The sequence below is a fragment of the Jaculus jaculus genome, chromosome 7, assembly GCF_020740685.1.
Source record: "Jaculus jaculus isolate mJacJac1 chromosome 7, mJacJac1.mat.Y.cur, whole genome shotgun sequence".
Taxonomy (NCBI): domain Eukaryota; kingdom Metazoa; phylum Chordata; class Mammalia; order Rodentia; family Dipodidae; genus Jaculus; species Jaculus jaculus.
Genome location: NC_059108.1, coordinates 9,607,381 through 9,629,713, shown reverse-complemented (window position 1 = coordinate 9,629,713; position 22,333 = coordinate 9,607,381). Strand labels below are relative to the sequence as shown.

Here is a 22,333-nt window from a genome sequence, read left to right as displayed (position 1 = left end):
GATTATAAAAAGTATCCCATGATAACACCCTCCCTGCCCCCACTTTCCACTTTGAAATTCCACTCTCCAACATATCCCCTCCCCATCTCAATCAGTCTCTCTTTTATTTTGATGTCATGGTCTTTTCCTCCTCTTACGATGGTCTTGTGTAGGTAGTGTCAGGCACTGAGAGGTCATGGAGATCCAGGCCATTTTATGTCTGGAGGGAGCACGTTGTAAGGAGTCCTAACCTTCCTTTGGCTCTTACATTCTTTCCACCACCTCTTCTGCATTACAGCGAGCCTCAGTCTTCTTTTTTTTATTCAGTTATTTGAATAAAAATAGAAACAAACCCAGGGTTTGGGGTTCACAGACTTTCCAGGACCCCCTCAGACCCCATTACACCACCATACCGTCTCTTCAATTCTTCAGGCCAGAATTTTATTATCTGTTCCAGAGTTAGATTAGCTTGCAGTGTTGGTGTGTTCACATTTATTTTATTTACTTTTTTGTTTTTTCAAGGTAGGGTCTGGTCTCTCTCTAGCCCAAGCTGACCTGGAATTCAGTATGCAGTCTCAGGGTAGCTACCAACTCATGGCAATTCTCCTACCTCTGCCTCCTGAGTGCTGGGATTAAAGGCATGCACCACTACACCTGGCTTGTTCACCAGTTTTATTTAATTCATCCAATAACCAGTATTTGCTGAGCACTTAGTATTCCTTCCTAGGCACCAGGGGCAGCATGTAGAAACCCGCAAGCTCCCTGTTCTCATGGGTGTATGTGGAAAGGAGAGGACCAGGCAGCAGCAGCAGGCAAGATCTCCCCGAGGAGATGACAGTTGAAACCTGATGCTGAAAGTTTAACATTTTTTTTTGGGGGGGGATATCAAGGTAGGGTCTTGCTCTAGCCCAGACTGACCTGGAATTCACTATGTAGTCCCAGGCTGGCCTTGAACTCAGGGCTATCCCCCTACTGCTGCCTCCCGAGTGCTGGACTTAAAGGTGTGTGCCACCACACCTGGCTTCTTTTTCTTTTTCAATATTTATTTATTGATTCATTTATTTGAGAGAGAAAGAGACAGAGGGAGGGGTTGGGGAGAGAATGAGCACACCAGGACCTCCAGCCATTACAAACAAATTCCAGATGCATGTGCCACATTGTGCATCTGGCTTATGTGGGTTCTGGGGAATTGAACTTGGGTCCTTAGGTTTTGCAGGCAAGCATCTTTAATGCTAAACCTTCTCTCCAGCTCCTCTTTTGTTTTTTGAGGTAGGGTTTTGCTCTAGCTTAGGCTGACCTGAAACTCACTATGTAGTCTCAGGGGGGCCTCGAACTCACTGCAATCCTCCTACCTCCCAAGTGCTGGGATTAAAGGTGTGAGCCACCACACCTTATCTCTCTGTCTCTTTTTAAAAATTCTTTTTATTTATTTTCAAGGGGAGAATGAATGAGAATGGGTGCACCAGGGCCTCCAGCTGCTGCAAACAAGCTCCAGATGAATGCACTAGCTTGTACATCTGGCTTATGTGGTGGGTACTGGCAATCAAACCTGGGTCGTTGCTTTGCCTTGCAGGCAAGTACCATCTCTCCAGCCCCACAGTTTCTCTTTTCTAGTGGCTATTTCGAAGGCAAGACCTTTAGTTTCTTATGTGTCTACAAGACAGCCTTCATCTCAGAACTATCCAGCAGATGTGTGACTAAATAAATGGAATTCAGATATACATCACTGCGTAACCAGAGGGCTTGTGCTTATGTTCAAGGTTGCTGGCATGTACTGCGCGTTATGGGGTGCTCTCAGAAGAAACAATGTAGCTAATGAAAGAAAGCATGTGAAGAGGTATCTTCTCAACTGAGGCTTAGCCACATTTGTTTTTGCGTTTTTTTTTTTTTTTTTCCTAGCCTAGGCTGATTTGGAACTCACTCTGTAGTCTCAGGCTGGCCTCAAACTCATAGCAATCCTCTTACCTCTGCCTCCCAAGTGCTGGGATTAAAGGTGTGTGCCACCATGTCTGGCTTGAGTCACTTTAAAACTTGTGCTAAACCACTGCTTGTGAACCCATGAGGTCAGGTAGCTGAATGTGGGAGTGGTGAAAAGGTTGGCAAGAGAATATTTCTGAATGTCGGATGTGGTGGCACATGTCTTTAATCCCAGCACTTGGGAGACAGGGGCAGGAGGACTGCCCTGAGTTCGAGGCCACCCTAAGACTACACAGTGAGTTCCAGGTCAGCCTGGACTAGAGTGAGACCCTATCTTGTCAAACCAAATAAATAAATAAATAAATAAATCGAAAATTTAATGTATAATGAAACCGGTATTTCTGGCTGTGCCCAACTATGTCACATCACGTGTCTTCACCAGTCAGTCGGTTCTGAACATGACACGTGCACACGGTGCTAGAAACACGCAGGCTCAGATTCGACACTACTGTCTGCCACAGATCACAGTGTTTTCACTGCATGCACAAAGTTTTCTGTGTATGGTTTGATTTCAGAAAACAAAGGTTTTTATTTTTATTTTTTTACTGTCATTCTTCAGCATATATCAAATGAGTGTATCTCTAGTTTGTGCTGTGATGGAATGGTTCCTTTTAAAAATAGCTGTTTGACTTTGGCGTGGTGGCACATGCCTTTAATCCCAACACTCGGGAGGCAGAGGTGGAAGGATCGCCATTAGTGTGAGGCCACCCTGAGGCTACATGGTCAATTCCAGGTCAGCCTGGGCCAGAGCAAAAGCCAAATGCACAAGATAGCACATGCATCTGGAGTTTGTGGTGTCTAGGGGTCCTTGTGTGTCCATTTTCTTCTCTCTCTGCTTGCAAATAAGTAATTTTAAAAAATTGCTGTTTGGAGCTGGGCATGGTGGTGGCATGCCTTTAATCCCAGCACTAGGGAGGCAGATAGATAGCACTTCTTTTTCTTTTAATGAAGAAGGGAAGTAGGGTCTCACTCTAGCTCAGGCTGACCTGGAATTCACCATGGAGTCTCAGGGTGGCCTTGAACTCACGGCGATCCTCCTACCTCTGCCTCCCGATTGCTGGGATTAAGGGCGTGCGCCACCACGCCCGGCCCAACTCTTCTTTTTAACCCAAGTTTCAATAATGACAAAATTTTCAATCTATGTCATCTTGTCCAGCCTATATCAATTGTGCAGATCACTCAACTTTACTTGTTGGACTAGAAGCCACCCTTGAGAGCCAGGTATGGTGGCACATGCCTTTAAGCCTAGCACTCGGGAGTCGGAGGAATGAAGGATCGCGATGAGTTCGAGGCCATTCTGCGACTAGAGTGAATTTCAGGTCAGCCTGGGCTAGAGCCACAGCCTATCTTGAAAGCAAAACAAACAAAAAAGTTAGGCATCTAAGGTTACTGTAAAGATTACACTTAGAAAATGTATCAAAACGACAAACTCATTGCCTGGCACATGGCCAAGGGCTTGTTAAATCCCAAGCAGCAAATCAGCAGCTTGAGTCGACTTGGAAGTCTCTGGGAGGCAAGCACGGAGACAAACAGTGCATAGATCTGAACACAGGATGAGGAAAGCCGGAGTCCAGCCACTGGCTTGGTATCCCAGGCTGGGGGGAGGCCAAGCACCTGGAGAACAGACAGTTACTATGGGATGTGGCTACATGCAGCCACCATCTCACCCACTCTCCATGCTTATGTTGGAATTACTATGGAAACAACATGCACACACCAGAAATCTATTTATCATCTAAAGTGGTTTGAATTCTTTGGTTTCTTGAATGCATTGAGCTCATGAGGTGAGCCAAACTAGATCTGAGAACTTTACCTCAATTCAGGACAGAAAAGGCCCCTCACCTTCAGATTACAGGCTTTCTAATGGAATTTATGAAGTCATTTTACTCCCTCGAGCTACTGTCTCAAACAGCGAAATATAAAACTGAGCTCCCAGATAAGAACATGGTGCAATGATAAATTTTCTAAAAGTAGAAAACAGGATGCATCCATCCACTACTAGCTTGACTGCCGGTGAAGCTCTTCTGCGGCCGCTACGTTTAAGTTTAAAGCTGCCAATTCAAAGCCATGGTCCACCTGCTGGCAAGAAAGCAGGATTCGATCCCCTTCCCTTCCTCATTACTTACCTCTCCTGCAAATTCAAAGTTAAACCTAGCCTGAGCGTGGTGGTGCACATCCCAGCGCTCTGGGGACTGAGGTTGGAGGATATCTGTGAGTTCGAGGCCAGCCTAGGACTACATAGTGAATTCCCTGACAGCCTAGGCTAGAGTTTGATCCAGCCTTGAAAAAATAAAAACAACACAAAACAAGGTTCATCCAAATTACGTAAAGAGAATAAAACTTAAGCCGGGAGTGGTGGCATGAGTCCTTAATCCCTGCACTCAGGAGGCCGAGGTAGCAGCATCGCAGTGAGTTCGAGGCCACCCTGAGACTGCATAGTGAATTCCAGGTCAGCCTGGGTTAGAGCGAGCCTCGAAAACAAACACAACAAAACAAAAAAGAATGAAATTTAAGTACTTGGGACGCATTCGCGGGCAATCGTAGTTACACAGAAGTGGGTTTTCTCCCATTCCACTCAGCAATGTCCAGATCGTTGGCGAGCTGCGTCTCCTGGACCCGCGGGTCAGCCGCCTCCAGGCTCTTTATACGCAGCCCCAAGCTCCTCCGCGGCCAGACGCGCAGGCTCTAGGACCCAGCGGCAGGCGGAAGCGGTGCCCGCCCTTTGGCCCGCCCACAAAGGCGCGCGGGGCGGGGCCGAGTCCCCGGGCTGGCTGGGCCGCGAAGACGAGCGGGTGTCGCTGAGCCCGTCGGGCGCTAGGACCTGCGCGGAACCGCTCCCCGCGCGTGCGTGCGTGCGCGCGCGCGTGCTGGGCGCGGGCGTGTGTGGCGTAGAGTTTCGCGGGCAGGCGCGGGCCCCGAGGCGGCGGCTGCGCCCTGCGCCGGGGCGGAGCCGGGGGCGGGCGGGAGGGTGGGTGGGGGGGGGGAGGCTGGGGCCCGAGGCCGGAGAGCCGGAGCGCCGACGGCAGCGGTTCCCCCCGCCGGCTAGGGAGCGGGGCGTCCCGGTTCCCTTCCTGGTGATCGTCCTCCTCCGCCGCCGCCGTCGCCGTGACTGGGTGGAAGATGGCGCTGGGCGGATGGAAATCCTCATGACAGTCTCCAAATTCGCCTCCATCTGTACCATGGTAGGTGCGGCGGCGGGAGGGCGGCCCCGCGCGCAAGCGCGCGCGCCCGGCGGGGGTCGCGGTGTGCGGGGGACGTGGCGGGGCGGCGCGGGCCTGGGCGGCCGAGGGCGCGGCCGGGACTCCCGGGCGCCGGGCACGCCGCGCCCGCTCCACTTCCGTCGGGCTGTCGCCGGGCGGCGGAGGGCGGGCGTCCCCGCGGGGGTCCTCCCCGGGGCGGAGGGCTCTGCGGGCGGAAGGGACGGGGAGGACGGAAGTCCAGCGCTGGGCTCTGTCCTCTCCGCGCCCGGCCTAGCCGGGGCCCCGGGCTCCGAGCGGAGGGGCGTGTGTGTGTGTGTGAAGGTGGAAACTTTGAGCGAGCTCTTGGGATTCCTCTTCTCCCCACTCGCGCGCGTCCAGCCTGGGTCCAGGTGGCACTTCTTGTCCCCTGGGGGGGGGGTTTCCCCCATCGTCTCGAAAAGCAGCGGTGCCCCCCTCACCGCCGGTCACTTGTGTCCTCGTGTCCCCCCCCCTCCCCAGGGAGGCCAAACGTGGGTGGGTTTAAGGACCTGTTTGGGATGCGTGGTCAGTTTTGCACCTGATGTGACAGCGACTCGTTATGAATTGTTATCTATGAGTCATAGCCGGGAAGGGGGAAAAAAAGTTACTCTTTTGCAGTGTGGGCCAAGACTGAGGTTACCAAAGGCTTCTGAAAAAAATTTTTTGTCTTTTTTTTTTGTCACATTGTACCCGATTTTCATAAGGGAGATTCCCCAAAGCAGACTTTCCCCCCATCCAGACCTGGAGCGTTTTATGTTTTTCTTTAAGGGAGTGGTGAACCAGATCGGAAATGAGAGGATTTAAAAGTTGATTCTCTACTGTATTCTGTGGAACAGTCTATGTAAAAATGGCTGCAATTAGGTGGACGTCGATCTGTAGCATTAAAGAAGTCGTGTTAATCATGAATCATTGAAGAATCCATTTTCCCCACAGAGATGATAACTTGTTTCTTCTTGAGAAAGGACTCCATGAAAACGATTTCTGAGGGCTGGTTGAACTAGCTGTTTTTTTTTTTTACACATGCCAGTGAGTCTTTTACACTGGTAATTTTGCCACATTGCTGAGCTGCTCACCTTGTGGGGTCATAGTTCATTGTGAAAGCTCAGGGCTTCAGGAGTGGCGTGATTCATTTAGACTATTCATTACCTCCAGTATGCCTAATATACATTCAGCACCCCCTGACTACCGCTGGAGACTGCTGAATGTTGGGTATACAGTAGTGATAAGAATGCCTACAGTCCTATTATTCTGGAGGCTGAGGCAGGAGGATTTATGAACTATGTAGTGAAATCCTGTCCCAAAACACTAAAATGAAACCAAAGACAATCCCTGCTTTCATTTATTCTATAAATACTTGAGGGGTACAAACAGTATAACAATATAACCAAATTAGAACAGCAAAACACAGAGATCTTCCAAGGTTTCACTGAGATTCTGCTTTCAAGGATGTCAACTCTCAGCTCTCTGGGGGGTTTCTTCCCAGGTGCACTAATTGCATGTGATGTGTAATGTGTTTTCGTAAATAACAGAAATGTCCATGCCTGGCCAAGTGAGACTGTGCCAAAGGTGCTATTAAATTTGGGTGTGTCTGTGTTTCATATCCCAGAATAGTAGTAAATAACTATCTCCAAGTCATTTGCAGTTGTAACTCCTCAGAAAGTTGCTCCCCATCTTCTGAGAATTAGGAAAGTGGAAGTCTTTAAGGTACTAATTTGCTAAGCTTGGGACACTTTTCATCTTGTTCAGTGAGTGTGCACCCACCTAATTCAAGGCATGTTGTCTTACCTTAATCGTTCTAGTATTTTTTTTTTTAACATTTATTTACTTATAAGAAAGAGAGAATGGACACGCCAGGACCTTTAGCCTCTGCAAACAAACTCAGACACATATGCCACCTTGTGCATCTGGCATACATTTGTCCTGGGGAATTGAACCTGAGTCCTTTGGCTTTGCAGACCAGTGTCTCAACCATTAAACCATCTCTCCAGGCCATGTCCTAGTATTTTTGAAGTAGGATCTTATTATGGCCCAGGATGACCTGGAATTCACTATGTAGTCTCATGGTGGCCTTGAATTTAGGGTGATCCTCCTCCCTCTTCTTCCGGAGTACTGGGATTAAAGGCATGTGCTGGGCTGGAGGGATGGCTTAGCAGTTAAGGCGTTCACCTGCAAAACCAAAGGACCCAGGTTTGATTCCCCAGGACCCACATTAGCCAGATGCACTAGGGGGCACATGCGTCTAGAGTTCCTTTGCAGTGGCCAGAGGTCCTGTTGTGCCCATTCTCATTCTCTCTCTCTGTCTCTGTCTCTCTCCCCCTCTCCATCTCTCCCTCTCTCCCTCTTTTGTTGTCAAATAAATAAATACAAATAAAATATTTTCAAAAAATACTAAAACAGCAGGTGTGATGGCACATGCCTTTTCTAGAATATTTTATTTTTATTTATTTATTTATTTGGCAGAGAAAGGGGGAGGGAGGAAGAGAAAGAGAGAATATGGGCGCGCCAGGGTCTCCAGCCACTGTAAATGAACTTCAGATGCATGTGCCCCCTTGTGCATCTAGCTAATGTGGTTCTTGGGGAATCCAACCTGGGTCCTTTGGCTTTGCAGGCGAACGCCTTAACCACTAAGTCATCCCTCTAGCCCTGTTCTAGTACTTTTTTATTTTTACTTTTTTTTTAACAATTTCTTTATTTGAGAGTAAGAGAGAGAGAGAAAGAAACACACACAGAGAAAGAGAGAGAGGATGGGTGTGCCAGGGCCTCCAGCCACTGTGAACGAACTCCAGATGCATGCGCCCCCTTGTGCATCTGGCTAACGTGGGTCCTGGGGAATCAAGCCTGGAACCGAGGTCCTTAGGCAGCACTTAACACTAAGCCATCTCTCCAGCCCCTGTTCTAGTATTTTTGATGAGGTCAGTTGACCTGTGAGCCCTAGTGTTCTTTCTGACTCTTAAGCCTGGGGTTACAGGTGGGCATGGAGTTGCCCATTTTATTTTCCTGTGGGTGCTCTCATGCTTGCATGCTTGTTTAGCAAGTGCTGTTACCTTCTGAGCCATTTCCCCAGCTCCTAGAATTGTATTTCTCAGAGAGTCAGCAGCTGTGAAAACATTTAGAGTGAGTTGAAATTTTATTCTATAAATATTGAAGTTTACATAATTTATTCATTTGTCAAAAATAGGATGGAGAGAAAATCTGCAGTGGCTTACTTGGATAAAGTCACTTAAAATAAATCTCTTGTGATATATCTTACTTTAAGTCACTTTTTTTGCTTTTATGTGAAAATTAGTAAAATTCATTTCTCTAAGTCTGACTCAGTGACTGCTTAAATTGCAGTGAATAATACATTGTGACGTCACCTCCAGAAATATTTGTCTATACAACAGTGCATTTTCAGTTTTACATGGTGTTTTCTTTGCTTTAAGGTGGTTTCTAACTTGAGGACCTGACCCATAGTAACTAACAAAATGCACTAATGTTAGCGGGCTGTAGAGGTGGCTCAGCATTTAAAGTACTTGCCTGTAAAGCCGAATGACCTAGGTTCAGTTTCCCACATAAAGCGAGTCGCACAAAGTGGCATATGTATCTGGAGTTCATTTGAAGTGGCTAGATGCCCTGGTATGGCCATTCTCTCGCTCTGTCTGCTTACAAATACATAAACTGTTTTACAAAAATTGTACTAGTGATTGTGAAACCGTGGGGCAAGTGGCAGAGTAAACATGCGGGGGGGGGGGGGTTCTGGATTGAATTTGAGGTGGTGGGCTTCGAGTGGAGTTTTGTGGCCTGTCCAGGTGGTCTGCCTTGGCTGCTGGAGACAGTTCTGCTCTCTATGAGTTCCACAAATGTGACTCCACTGGTTGTCAAGGTTGGCTCTTGCTGAGGTTGTGGGAACCCTGGCCGGGGGAGGTTTGCTGCGGTGGGGGTGGGGTCCGCTCAGAAGCCGTTAGGGAGGTGAGTGGGGTTGGTCACTGCGGGCATGGGCTTGGCTGCTTGCCTTCTTCCCGTCACCAAGGGTTGAGGGTGACCATTAGACCCTAGTAATGAGTAGATGCTGTGGGAGTCCGCTAGTTAGTACTTCTGAGAAAGCCTGTGCCCAGTGCAGCACAAACACTTGAAACCACTTAGTGAAGAAGCAGTCTTGCTGGCACCGCCAGGAGTTCGAGGCCACCCTGGGACTACATAGTGAATTCCAGGTCAACCTGGGCTAGAGTGAGACCCCACCTCAAAACAAAACAAACAAAGATAGCAACAACAAAACCCCCCTCCCCACCAGCAGTGGTAGGTCAAGCTGGCCATTTACCTTTTATTGCCAGCCTGACTGCCTGGTAAAGGCTGTGAGGTCTGGGCAGCATGTTATTATTCAGGAAAAGGAGGGGCCCAGGAGCCTCAGCGCCTGCTCTACTGGAAGGGGGACTTTCTGGGGCTGAGAGGTGTTCTAGACATGGGCTTGTATTGCTTGAGCTGGTCTGAAACTTAGGTAGCTCAGGATAATGTTGAACTCCTGATTCTTCCTCCACCACGAGTGCTAAGATTACAGGTGTGAGCACTGCGCCAGGCCCAGTCCCGTCTTGTAGTCAGCTTAACATATTAATTGTAACAATTCTTTACAAGTACTTAAGTACTTAAGTGAATGTTACTCTTTTTGTTTTTATTACTACTTTTTGGTTTTTCGAGGTAGGGCAGGCACACTTGGAATTCACTATTAATCTCAGGCTGGTCTTGAAATCACAGCAATACTCCTACCTCTGCCTCCCAAGTGTTGGGATTAAGGGTGTGCACCACCACACCCAGCTTACTCTTTTATTATTCATATAATATTTCACTAGCTATCTCTAAAAAAATATTGTGGCTGGACCTGGTGGTGCATTATGTAGTCTCAGGGTGGCCTTGAACTCATAGCAATACTCCTACCTCTGCCTCCCAAGTGCTGAGATTAAAGGTGTGCGCCACCACGCTGGGCCTTATATATGGTCATTTTCAAAGACCTTAATGTCCTCAGTTGTCTTTAAGGTGCATAACATGGTATCATTATTGCCAACTTTTTCTTTTTTTAATTTTTATTTATTTGACAAAGAGGGAGAGACAAGGAATGGGTGCACCAGCGCCTCCAGTCATTGCAAGCAAACTCCAGACACGTGTGCCCCCTTGTACATCTGGCTAATGTGGGTCCTGGGGAATCGAACCTGGGTCCTTTGGCTTTGTGGGCAAACGCCTTTAACTTCTAAGCCAACCCTCCAGCCCTACTTTTTTTTTGTCTCAATTTTTATTAACATTTTCCATGATTATAAAAAGTATCCCATGGTAAACCCCCCCTACTTTACCCTTTGACATTCCATTCTCCATCATATCCCCTCCCCATCTCAATCAGTCTCTCTTTTATTTTGATGTCATGGTCTTTTCCTCCTCTTATGATGGTCTTGTGTAGGTAGTGCCAGGCACAATGAAGTCATGGATATCCAGGCCATTTTATGTCTGGAGGGAGCACGTTGGAAGGAGTCCTACCCTTACTTTGGCTCTTACATTCTTTCCGCCACCTCTTCCGCATTAGACCCTGAGCCTTGGAAGGTGTGATCAAGATGTTACTCAGTACTCCAGTCACTTCTTTCCAGCTCTGTGATACCTTCTGAGTCATCCCAAAGTCACTGCCATCTGAAAAGAGAAGATTCTCTACCCAAAGTGAAAGTAGTGTTAATATATGTAGGGAGCCAATGCAGACACCATTACAAAATGGCGCTGGCTTCCTGCCAGTCTTGAGGTAAACAATTCCTTATTTAGGCAGCACCTTGTCCTGAGCCTATCCCGTGGCTCCTGTTGGGCGGGTGAGCCTATGGCAGCCAATCAACAGGCGCCCCATAGTATTCTGCCCTATAAAAGCAGCTACACTCCTGCACCCCTTGCCCCTCGCCATCAGCTTTCCTGTTAACCAAGAGGCTCTCCAATAAAGTGTGATCAAGAAGGATCTTCGTTTGCTGGTCGTTCTTCTCCTGCTGGTCAGGGGGTTCGCCGCAAATATAAGGGTATAAATATTAAGAGAAGTGCTTACTGGGCAGTTTGATAAGCATAGTATATACATTTTCCCAGACATCAGCAGATGTTACACCCCTAGGGCTCATGACTACCCCTGTTTTAAGTTTTCAGTGTCAAGGATGTGTTCCCCCCCATGGAGTGGGCCTCCAGTCCAATTGGAGGGCAGCTGGTTTCCACTATGACAGACGTGCCACTATTGCACCCATTGGCTCATTTGTTCCAAGGTCACTGCCATCTGAAAAGAGAAGGTTCTCTACCCAAAGTGAGAGTAACAATATAAGGGTATGAATATTAAGAGAAGTGCTTACTGGGCAGTTTGATAAGCATAATATATACATTTTCCCAGACATCAGCAGATATTACACCCCTAGGGCTCATGACTACCCCTGGTTTAAGTTTTCAGTATCAGGGATGTGTTTCCCCCCCATGGAGCGGGCCTCCAGTCCAATTGGAGGGCAGTTGGTTTCCACTATGACAATGTGTCACCATTGCACCTGTTGGCTCATTTGGGCTGGCTGGCCAAATATAAGGCTTGCAATGTCCACTGTTGAGTATCTTCACTGGTGATTTCTCTTTCTCCCATTGAACTACATGCAGAATGGCTTCTTCCAGCTTTCTGTCAGCTGGTCTACATGGAGGAGGTTCTCAGCTCAGTTCCAGCAGGGTTTCTCAGTGGCCTTGCAGCCCAAGTATGTGGAGTCTTCAGCAATGTAGCCCCACTAGTCTTTGTTGAACTTTGCATTATGGGTGAGCATTTCCAGAAACACTTCAGATTTATTACGTTTGTTTTGAATTAAATTTTGATCATTATGTATTCAGAAACCTTTTATTTTTGTCAAATTTTTCATGATTGTTCCACATGCAGTTACATGGCCACCATATGACTGTGAGGCCCACAGTTGATGAAGTTGGGCTGCAGTGTTATTGTCTGGCCTTGTGGTCTGTAAACAGACTTGCTCCCAACCCCTCTGCCCCCTGCCCCAAACAACAACAACAAACCCTGGGCTGCTAGATAACAGCTTTACATTGTTCCTTCCATAAATGATTGTCATGTTTGCCTAAGTTGGTTAGTTTTACTTAAAGCATGGAGAGTTTCATACTTTAAAGTGAGTTGACAAGATTAACTCAGTCACTGTGATAGATTATAAGTTATAAGCTTATGATTATTAGAAAATAAAGATATAGTTACTAAAAATTAAATTTATTACAAGATAGTGGGTTTATTCTGATCTTGAGCACTTACCATAAATAAAGGTAAGAATATGGGGAAATAGACTAAAGACGCTGTTGTTTTTCAGATGCCATGAAGTTATGTGGAATGTGTCTATACATTCTTGCTTATCTCATAGGGCATTGTTACTTTCTGCTTTTCTCTTTCCACCTTTCACTAATCTTTGTTTTTATTTTTATTTCCCCAGTTTATTGAGGTAGGGTTTCACTGTAGCCTAGGCTGACCTGGAATTCACGATGTATTCTCAGGGTGGCCTCTTGAACTCACAGTGATCTGCCTCCCAAGTGCTGGGATTAAAGGCATGTGTCACCACGCCCAGTTTATCACTTTTTTTGAGTCCAGGTCTTTATATATAGCCAACAAATGATCCTTCTGCCTTAGCCTCCCCAGTGTTGGGATTACAGGTGTGTACCACCATACCTGCCTTATTCATTTAGAACACTTTTTTCTTTGCCAATACTTCAAAACAGAATTGAATTGGTTCTCTTTTTTGGGAGAGTATACATTTATTTCCTTAATTGTGAGTATAACTTAGGCAGGTTACTCCTCTCCATGGTTTTCTTATCTGGCAGTGGGGATAAGCGCCTGCAGCTCTTGGGCTGTGGACGGCTCCCTGGCCATGGCTGTTACTCTCCCCCTTCTAAATTGACTCTCTTGGTGGTAGGAAGCATCACTGGTGCTGATTCACCTTTTAGCTCAACTAATAGTAGCCAGAATTGAAATCTGTTTTATGAGATACACTTATCTCACTTCATTTTCATCAGAAGGAACAGTTTATTAGTAGATGTCTCTGAGGAAGCGCTGATTGATAAAAGGTCCAAAGTGATAAGGACCACAGGCCTCTATTCTTTTGAGTACTTAACAGTGAAGTGAAGGCTGGAGTGCAGCTGGATGGTACAACATGTACTTAGTGTACGCCAGCAAAGGCAGGGTCAGTCTTTAGCACAGTGAAAAGTAAAAATTAGATTGTTCTTTATGAAGTGTTCTCAGTTTGTCTAAACTTTTTATTTATTTGAGAGGGAAGAGAGAATGAGAGTGAGCATGGGCTCACCAGGGCCTCTTGCAACTGCAAATGAACTCCAAATGCATGGGCCACTTTGTGCATCTGGCTTTAGGTAGGTACTGGAAAATTGAACCCAGGCTGGCAGACTTCACAAACAAGTCTCTTTAACCACTGAACCATCCTCCCCACCTTCAAAATTCTTTTTTTTTTTTTTTTTTTTTCCGAGGTAGGGTCTCACTCTGGCCCAGGCTGACCTGGAATTCACTGTGTAGACTCAGGATGGTCTTGAACTCACGACAACCCTCCTATCTCTGTCTCCTCAGTGGTGGGATTAAAGGCGTGTGCCACCATGCCCCACCCCTACCTTCAAAATTCTAATGAATATCACAGAGGATGTACCCAGAACGTTTTTTGACAAATAGAATGTGGGGAACGGCTGAGGTGTTTCTGAAGTTTTATACTTAAAATTACTTAAATATGTAGCTAGCAGGCACGTACCAGGCGACTGTTGATGCTATAAGAATATTTTATAAAACCTCTCAACTTTTAACCAATATTTCTATTAATAAGTGTTCTAGTAACATCTGATAACACATTGCAAATAACAGAGGAAGGTTATTTAAATTTTAGAGTTACCTCAAGCCATTTACTTATTTTTTCGTTTTAACATGATGCTTAAAAATAGATAAATTCATCAGATTTTTTTTTTTTTTTTTTTTTTTTTGGTAATGCAGTGTAGGTTCTCACTCTAGCTCCAGCTGACGTGGAATTCACTATGTAGTCTCGGGGTGGTCTTGAACTCATGGTGATCCTCCTACCTCTGCCTTCCAAGTGCTGGCATTAAAGTGTGGGCCACCACGCCTGGCCAGCAGAATGGTTTTAAAAAGTAAGGCTCTTGGGCTGGAGAGGTGGCTTAGCAGTTAAGCGCTTGCCTGTGAAGCCTAAGGACCCCGGTTAGAGGCTCGGTTCCCCAGGTCCCACGTTAGCCAAATGCACAAGGGGGTGCACACGTCTGGAGTTCGTTTGCAGTGGCTGGAGGCCCTGGTGCGCCCATTCTCTCTCTCTCTGTCTCTCTCTCTGCCTCTTTCTTTCTCTGTCGCTATCAAATAAATAAATAAAAATCAAAAAAATTTTATAAAAAAAAAATTGGAGTAGGCTCCCATCTCTCCCGTAGGGAACTCAGCTGAATGAGGACCTGCTACGTGCCTTGACTCAATACAGTAGCTTCCTCGAATTAACCCCTTTCAACTTCTGGTTGTTTCCTTTCTGTAAAAGCCAAGCCTCAGCCTCGGTTGCAGGTTGACGCCACTGCCTTGAGGACTTCATGAATTGCCCTTTTAACTAAACGCGTGCAAGCGCACTCTCACATTGTCTGTTCGTTAGTTTGTTTTATCGCTGGTTTTGGAGACGGTCTGCCTGTGTTTAAGCTGAGGCTGGTCTTGAATGTGATCCTGTTGCCTTAGCCTCTATGTGCAGGTGTGCTGTACCACACCTGGACTGTTGTATTGTTATTAGTAGTAGTATTGGATTTTCGAGGTAGAGTCTCACTCTAGCCCAGGCTGACCTGAAATTCACTGTGCAATCTCAGGGTGGCCTTGAACTCATGGCAATTCTCCTACCTCTGCCTCCCAAGTGCTGGCATTAAAGGCATGCACCACCACGCCTGGCTTGTTGTTGTATTATTATTTTTCTTAACTTTTTTTCTTTTTATTTTTTTCTCAATTTTTATTAACATTATCCATGGTTATAAGAAGTATCACATGGTAGTACCCTCCCACCCACATTCCCCTTTGAAATCCATTCTCCATCATCTCCCCTCCCCATCTCAATCAGTCTCTGTTTTATTTTGATGTCGTGATCTTTCCCTCCTCTTATGATGGTCTTGTGTAGGTAGTGTCAGGCACTATGAGTTCATGGATATTGAGGCCATTTTGTGTCTGGAGGGAGCACGTTGTAAGGAGTCCTACCCTTCCTTTGGCTCTTACATTCTTTTTGCCACCTCTTCCGTATTAGACCTTGAGCCTTGGAAGGTGTGATCGAGATGTTATTCAGTACTCCAGTCACTTCTTTCCAGCTCTATGATACCTTCTGAGTCATCCCAAAGTCACTGCCATCTGAAAAGAGAAGATTGTCTACCCAAAGTGAGAGTAGTGTTAATATAAGGGTATAAATATTAAGAGAAGTGCTTACTGGGCAGTTTGATAAGCATAATATGTACATTTTCCCAGACATCAGCAGATGTTACACCCCTAGGGCTCATGACTACCCCTGGTTTAAGTTTTCAGTATCAGGGATGTGTTTCCCCCCATGGAGTGGGCCTCCAGTCCAATTGGAGGGCAGCTGGTTTCCACTATGACAGATGTGCCACTATTGCACCCATTGGCTCATTTGGGCTGGCTGGCCAATTATAAGGCTTGAGTGTCCACTGTTGAGTATCTTCACTGGTGGTATCTCTTTCTCCTATTGAACTGCATGCAGCATGACTTTTCTCAGCTTTCTGTCAGCTGGTCTACATGGAGGAGGTTCTCAGCTCAGCTCCAGCAGGATTTCTCTGTGGCTTTGCAGGCCAAGTATGTGGAGTCTTCAGCAATAGGGTCTTACCATCTATTCCTGGTGGGAAACCAAGGGCCTTGGCAATGGCCTATAATGTTTTGGGGGCATCAGGGACCTCCCTGGCCAACAACTCACGGGAGGTATCCCATCCCTGGCACTGAAAATTTTCTAACAAAGATCTATGGCTCCTGTGTGTTCCATTGTCTGAAACCGGAGGATTCCATATGATTTATTTGCATATTCTTAGATCTTGGTTAGCCCTCCCTCTACCTTTCCTTTACTCAATCTCTTCCCCTGACCTCACTTTGGGCCTTTTCACCCCTGTTAATCTATTCTTCTACTTACATATATATATATACAATACCAACCTATTTTGTATTATTTTTTCATGACCTCTCCCCTCATGTTTGTTGGCATTTAATTGACAGAATTGCTCATATTCAGGAGTTACTGTTTTTTTTGAGGCAAGCCCAATAGACTGCCCCCTCCTTTTATATGAGAGGGAGGAAGAGGAGGGGGGGAGAAAATGGACGCGCCAGAGCCTCCAGCCAACTGGAATCTGACCCCCAGAGCGCACCACTTTGTGTGCCTGTGTCACCTCGTGCATCGCGCTCACGTGGGACATGGGGTGTTGAACCTGGGTTTTCAGGCTTCGCAGGCAAGCGCCTTAACCTCTGAGCCATCTCTCCAGCCTTGGAGTTACTTTTGTTTAAGAAGTGGCTTAGGTTTCTGCTCCTTCCAAGCATTTAGTAGCTTTTGCTCTTATTTGTTTCCTGAAGTTTGAAAAGCCTTTTGTCGTGGTACATGTTTTCACCCCCATGTTAGCAGTGCTAATTAGCTGTGCTTGTTTTTACCCCTGGGGCCGTGTTGAGGTTCTCACTTCACTGTTCACAGCTGGCCTGGTGCTCCTACCTTTCACCCTAACCTTGGTATTTCAGCCGACTTTGTAAAGGTGAAGGCGACTTCTGTAATTTGTAGCTTTCTCAAAGAATTTAGGTAGGTAGTGATCTAACATTTATTCAGTGGCTATCACTGGGCACTTCACACATTGAAATCTTGCACAGGCAAAACTAAAGGTGCATAGCAGTTTGTGTGTTGGTAATAAGTCTAGAATGGGTTAGGATATTTGGGTGCATTTTGTTTTCTTTTGGTTTTTCGAGGTATGGCTGACCTGGAATTCACTATGTAATCTCACACTGCTCTCAAACTCAGGGCAGTCCTCCTACCTCTGCCTTCCAAGCGCTGGGATTAAAGGCTCCACCACACCTGGCTTTGAAGTCAGTTCGTAACACACTCTTTGTCCCTACGCAAGTTATTGGACATTTGCATAGGAATAGCCTAGTTGAGAAATTAAAATTTAGTGATAGAACACTGATAAAACCGTAGAATTATGTACTTGTAATGTGTGGAATGGTATTTGCTAAATATTAACTTATTTCTCCCATTTTGGAACTCTACATTTAATAGTGACTTTGGAATGTCTTGATGTGGCCATTTTAAAAAATGGAGTACTAGGTATTCTCTTGTGGTTTAGTAATTAATATGTTGCTTTAGACCGTATGGCATGCTGAAAACACCAGACATCAGTGCCACTTTATTTATTTAGTCTTTTGAAGTAGGCTCTCACTTTAGTCCAGGATGACCTGGAATTCACTCTATTCTCAGGGTAGCATTGAACTCGCAGCAATCCTCCTACCTCTGCCTCTTAAGTGCTGGGATAAAGGCATGCCACCCTACCCAGCTACTTTTTTTTTAAAAGAAAATTATTTATTTATTTATGAGAGAGAGTGAGAGAATGGGCTTCTAGCCACTGCAAATGAACTCCAGATGCATGCGTCACCATGTGCATCTGGCTTACATGGGTCCTGGGGAATCCAACCTGGGTCCTTTGGCTTTGCATGCAAATTCCTTAACCATTAAGCCATCTCTCCAGCCCCCGGCTACCCTTTTTTTTTTTTTTTTTTTTTTTGAGGTAGGGTCTCACTCTGGTCCAGGCTGACCTGGAATTAACTCTGTAGTCTCCGGGTGGCCTTGAACTCATGGCAATCCTCCTACCTCTGCCTCCTGAGTGCTGGGATTAAAGGCGTGCGCCACCATGCCTGGCTTCCCGGCTACTTTTTGTGGCTGTTTTTTTTTTTTAATTTATTTATTTATTTGAGAGCGACAGATACAGAGAGAAAGACCGATAGAGGGAGAGAGAAAGAATGGGCGCACCAGGGCTTCTAGCCTCTGCAAACGAACTCCAGACACGTGTGCCCCCTTGTGCATTTGGTTAACGTGGGACCTGGGGAAACGAGCCTCGAACCGGGGTCCTTAGGCTTCACAGGCAAGCACTTAACCGCTAAGCCATCTCTCCAGCCCTTGTGGCTGGTTTTATGTGGGTGCTTAGGGAATTGGGCTGGTAGGCTTTATAATCAAGCACCTTTAACTGCTGAGCTATCTTCCCAGGCTGCCAATTGAATTTTTTTGTTTTGTATTGTCAAAATGAAGCATTTAAGAGTGAGTTATATTGCTTTGGTTTAACAATAGCCTTAAAGCATGTGACATCCAATTACCTTGGAAGTGGTAGTTATAGTTTCTTCTAGATCTTGCATTTTACAAACAGCTTATTTACTTATTCATTTGAGGTGGAATCATTTTGTCCAGGCTGGTGGCTAACTCTTGGGTCAAAGTGATCTTCCCACCACAGCCTCTCAAATAGCTGGGACTGCAGGCCATGCCACTATATGCCATTTATTATTTCAGAAAGTACAAGATGGTATGAAGTAAGATACCCTTCTGCACAGGGGAGTGGTAACCCTTTCCCAAGTGTAATTGCTAGTAAGAGTTGGCGAGTTTGTGTGTTGCCAAGTATTCTCTGTGCATAGGCGCTCATCATATCATGCGGTGTATCTGTATCAACCCCTAGCCTCAAATAAAATCAAGCAGTTTTATTTGCCACATGGTATTTTCATTTAATATGTAGTAGGTTTTTCTTTTGTTGTTGTTAAGTGCCAGGGATCAACCTAGGACTTTGCTGCCACAATTGGGGACAATTTTTGTGTTCATTCCACTGCTTTAATCAAGGGGCAAACTGTCTCTATCCCCTGTATGTGAGGCCACCTCTCTGTCCAGATTTCTACCTTTTACGAGGATTAGGGCCTACCCTTGACTTCATTTAAGTTGATTACCTCTATGAAGATCCTGCCTGCTAGTAAGGTCATATTGTGAGAGCTAGGGATTAGACTTCATCATACCTTTGTTGTGTGCTTCCTACCACCATGGTCACAGTCAACCCAACATGTTCAGAAAAGTCTGGGTGGTAGACATGCAGAGCTGTTTGCATCTCAGCTCGGAGGGCTTGAGTTGGGATGCACACGCAAGGTGGCCGTGCAGTCTAACAGCTTCTGATGTGTTCAGAAGGGAAGCCTGGATCAATTGGAGGAAGCGTTTAGGAGTGGTAGGAAGGAAGCTGTGTAGGAATTGAAAGGGAGTTTGAAGGAAAATGATGAAGTAGAAACTTGGAGGGGAGATAAGAATATGAATTAAAACAACTAACAAGTGGCTATTAAAATCACTTAAATATATATATATATTTTTTTGAGGTGGAATCTCTCTATCTCAGGCTAACCCAGAATTCACTGTGTAGTCTCAGGGTGGCCTCGAACTTAGTGATCCTCCTACCTTGGCATCCTGAGTGCTGGATTAGAGGCATGTGCCACCATGCCAGGCCTAATTTTCTATACTTGTTAACTAAGAAATGTCTTGTAGAGATCTGGTTTGTTTTATTTTTTATTTTTTTAGTTTTTTAGGCAGGGTCTCACTCTAGCTCAGGCTGACCTAGAATTCACTATGTATTCTCAGAGTGACCTTGAGAATTCATGGTGATCCTGCTATCTCTGCCTCCCAGTGCTGAGATTAAAGGCATGTGCCATCACCCCAGGCTCTGGTCTATTTTTAAAATAACTTTATTTATTTAGTAGTACTATTATTTTTGTTTTTCGAGGTAGGGTCTTGCTCTAGCTCACGCTGACCTGGAATTCACTGTGTAAGTCTCAAGGTGGCCTGGAACTCACAGCTATCTTCCTACCTCTGCCTCCCGAGTGCTGGGATTAAAGGCATGCGCCACCATGCCCGGTTTTTATTTTTTTTTATTTTTATTTTTATTTTGGAGGTAGGGTTTCACTCTAGCTCAGGCTAACCTGGAATTCAGTGTAGTTTCAGGGTGGTCTTGAACTCACGGCGATCCTCCTACCTCTGCCTTCTGAGTGCTGTGATTAAAGGCATGTGCCATTATGCCCAGCCTGGTTTATTTTTTATTTTTATTTATTTATTAGAGAGAATGAATGGAAGTGCTAGGGCCTTTAGCCTCTGCAGACAAACTCCAGACACATGCATTACCATGTACATCTGGCCAAATGCACAGTGGTGCATGCATTTGGAGTTCATTTGCAGTGGCAAGAGGCACTGGCATGCTGTCTCTCTCTCAAATAAATAAATATATTTAAAAACATTTTAAGTCAGGTGTGATGGTGCACGCCTCTAATCTCAGCACTCCTGAGGCAGAGGTAGGAGGATTGCCACCCTGAGACTGCATAGTGCATTCCAGGTCAGCCTGGGCTAGAGTGAGACCCTACCTTGAAAAGCCAAAACCAAACCAAAACAAAACATTTTAAAGTCATATGCACAACACATTTTTTTAAAGAAATATTGGTTCTTAAATATATAATTCAGAAAAGAAGATGAACTAACTAGGTATACTTTAATTTTTGTATTTTTATTAGAGTATATTATTAGAGTATAATAAAATATTTCATATTTTATTAGAGTACATTTGTTTCTAAATGCAATACCTAACATGAACCAGAACACTTATCTATATTAGTTTCTAGTGGTGCCTGTAAACAGGTGACCACAACATTGCTTCCCAAGAGTGCGCCTGTGAGCACAGCGGGCATCTGTCTGTCCTGTCGGTAGTTCTGGAGGTCAGGGCTCTGAAGTAGCTCTTACTAGGCTAAGATCCTTGTGTTGGGAGGACCGTGTTCCTTTGCGAGAGCTTTTCTCTGCCTTTTCCACCTTCTTCTAGGCTGTCCCTGATTCTTGGCCAGCAGTGGGTGGTCACTGTCACATCCCTCTGGCACTGGCTCTTCCTGGGTCCCTCTTACACCTACGGAAGAATCTTGTAATTACTTTGAGTCCAAGTAGATAATCTAGGATAATCTCTCCAAATCAAGGCCATTTGATTTTAGCAACCTTGAGTCCTTATGCAACCTTAATTCCCCCTTGCCATGTAACATAATGTATTTATAGGTTCTAGAGATTAGAACAGAGGCATTTTGGGGAACTTTTTTTTTCCTGCTATCTTAGTGTGTGTACTAAAGGAATGTTAAAAGGTGCTTAGTATCTCTTCTAATTATAAGAATATCAAAATGTGGGGCTGGAGGGATGGTTTAGCATTTACGGTGCTTGCTTGCCAAGCAAAAGGACCCAGGTTTGGTTCCTCAGAACCCACCTAAGCCAGATGCACATGGTGGCGCCTGTGTCTTGAGTTCATTTTTAGTGGCAGAAGGCCCTGGTGTGCCCATTCTCTCTCTCTAATAAATAAGAGAAATAGAAAAAAAAAATATTTTTGGTCTTTCGAGGTAGGGTCTCACTTTAGCTCAGGCTGACCTGGAATTCACTATGTAGTCTCAGGATGGCCTTGAAGTCATGGTGATCTTCCTACCTCTGCCTTCTGAGTGCGGGCATTAAAGGTGTGCGTCACCACAACCGGCTTTTTCCCCCCTTAAAAAAAAAAGTTTTATTTATTCACCAGCAGAGAGAGAGAGAGAAAGTGAGGGAGAGAGATAGCAAGGAGACAGACAGAGGGAGAATGGGTACACCAGGGCCTCTAGCCACTGCAAACGAACTACAGATGCATGTGCCCCCTTGTGCATCTGGCTTATGTGGGAACTGGGGACTTGACCTGGGTCCTTTGGCTTCACAGGCAAGCGGTTAAGGCGCTTGACTGCAAAGCCAAAGGACTCAGGTTTGATTCCCCAGGACCCACAGAATCTAGATGCTCTGGCATGCTCATTCTCTCTCTCCTTTTCTTTCTCTCCTTCCTTCAAATAAATAAAAATTTTAAAAACAGGGAACGTAAGGCCATGCATGGTGGTACACCCCTTTAATCCCAGCAGTTGGGAGGCAGAGGTAGGAGGATCACTGTGAGTTCGAGGTCACCCTGAGACCACATAGTGAATTCCAGGTCAGCCTGAGCTAGGAAAACCAATCCCCTCTCCCCCCAAAAAGGAATGTAAAACCATTGTGTGTGTGTGGCATAGAGTGAGGGTGAAGGGAGGTCAGGACACTTTGGGGGGGCCTCACCTT

The 22,333-nt window shown here is 45.7% G+C and overlaps 1 protein-coding gene across 1 annotated transcript in view; it reads left to right on the top strand.

The window, feature by feature from the left end:
- The first annotated feature begins 4,958 nt into the window (after positions 1-4,958).
- The window catches only part of Usp12 (ubiquitin specific peptidase 12), a 58,949-nt gene continuing 41,574 nt past the window's right edge, over positions 4,959-22,333 (top strand). The window contains exon 1 of the mRNA XM_045154545.1: positions 4,959-5,138. Coding sequence (XP_045010480.1) covers positions 5,091-5,138 — 48 coding nt within the window. The 5' untranslated portion in view covers positions 4,959-5,090. The remainder of the gene's footprint in view (positions 5,139-22,333) is intronic.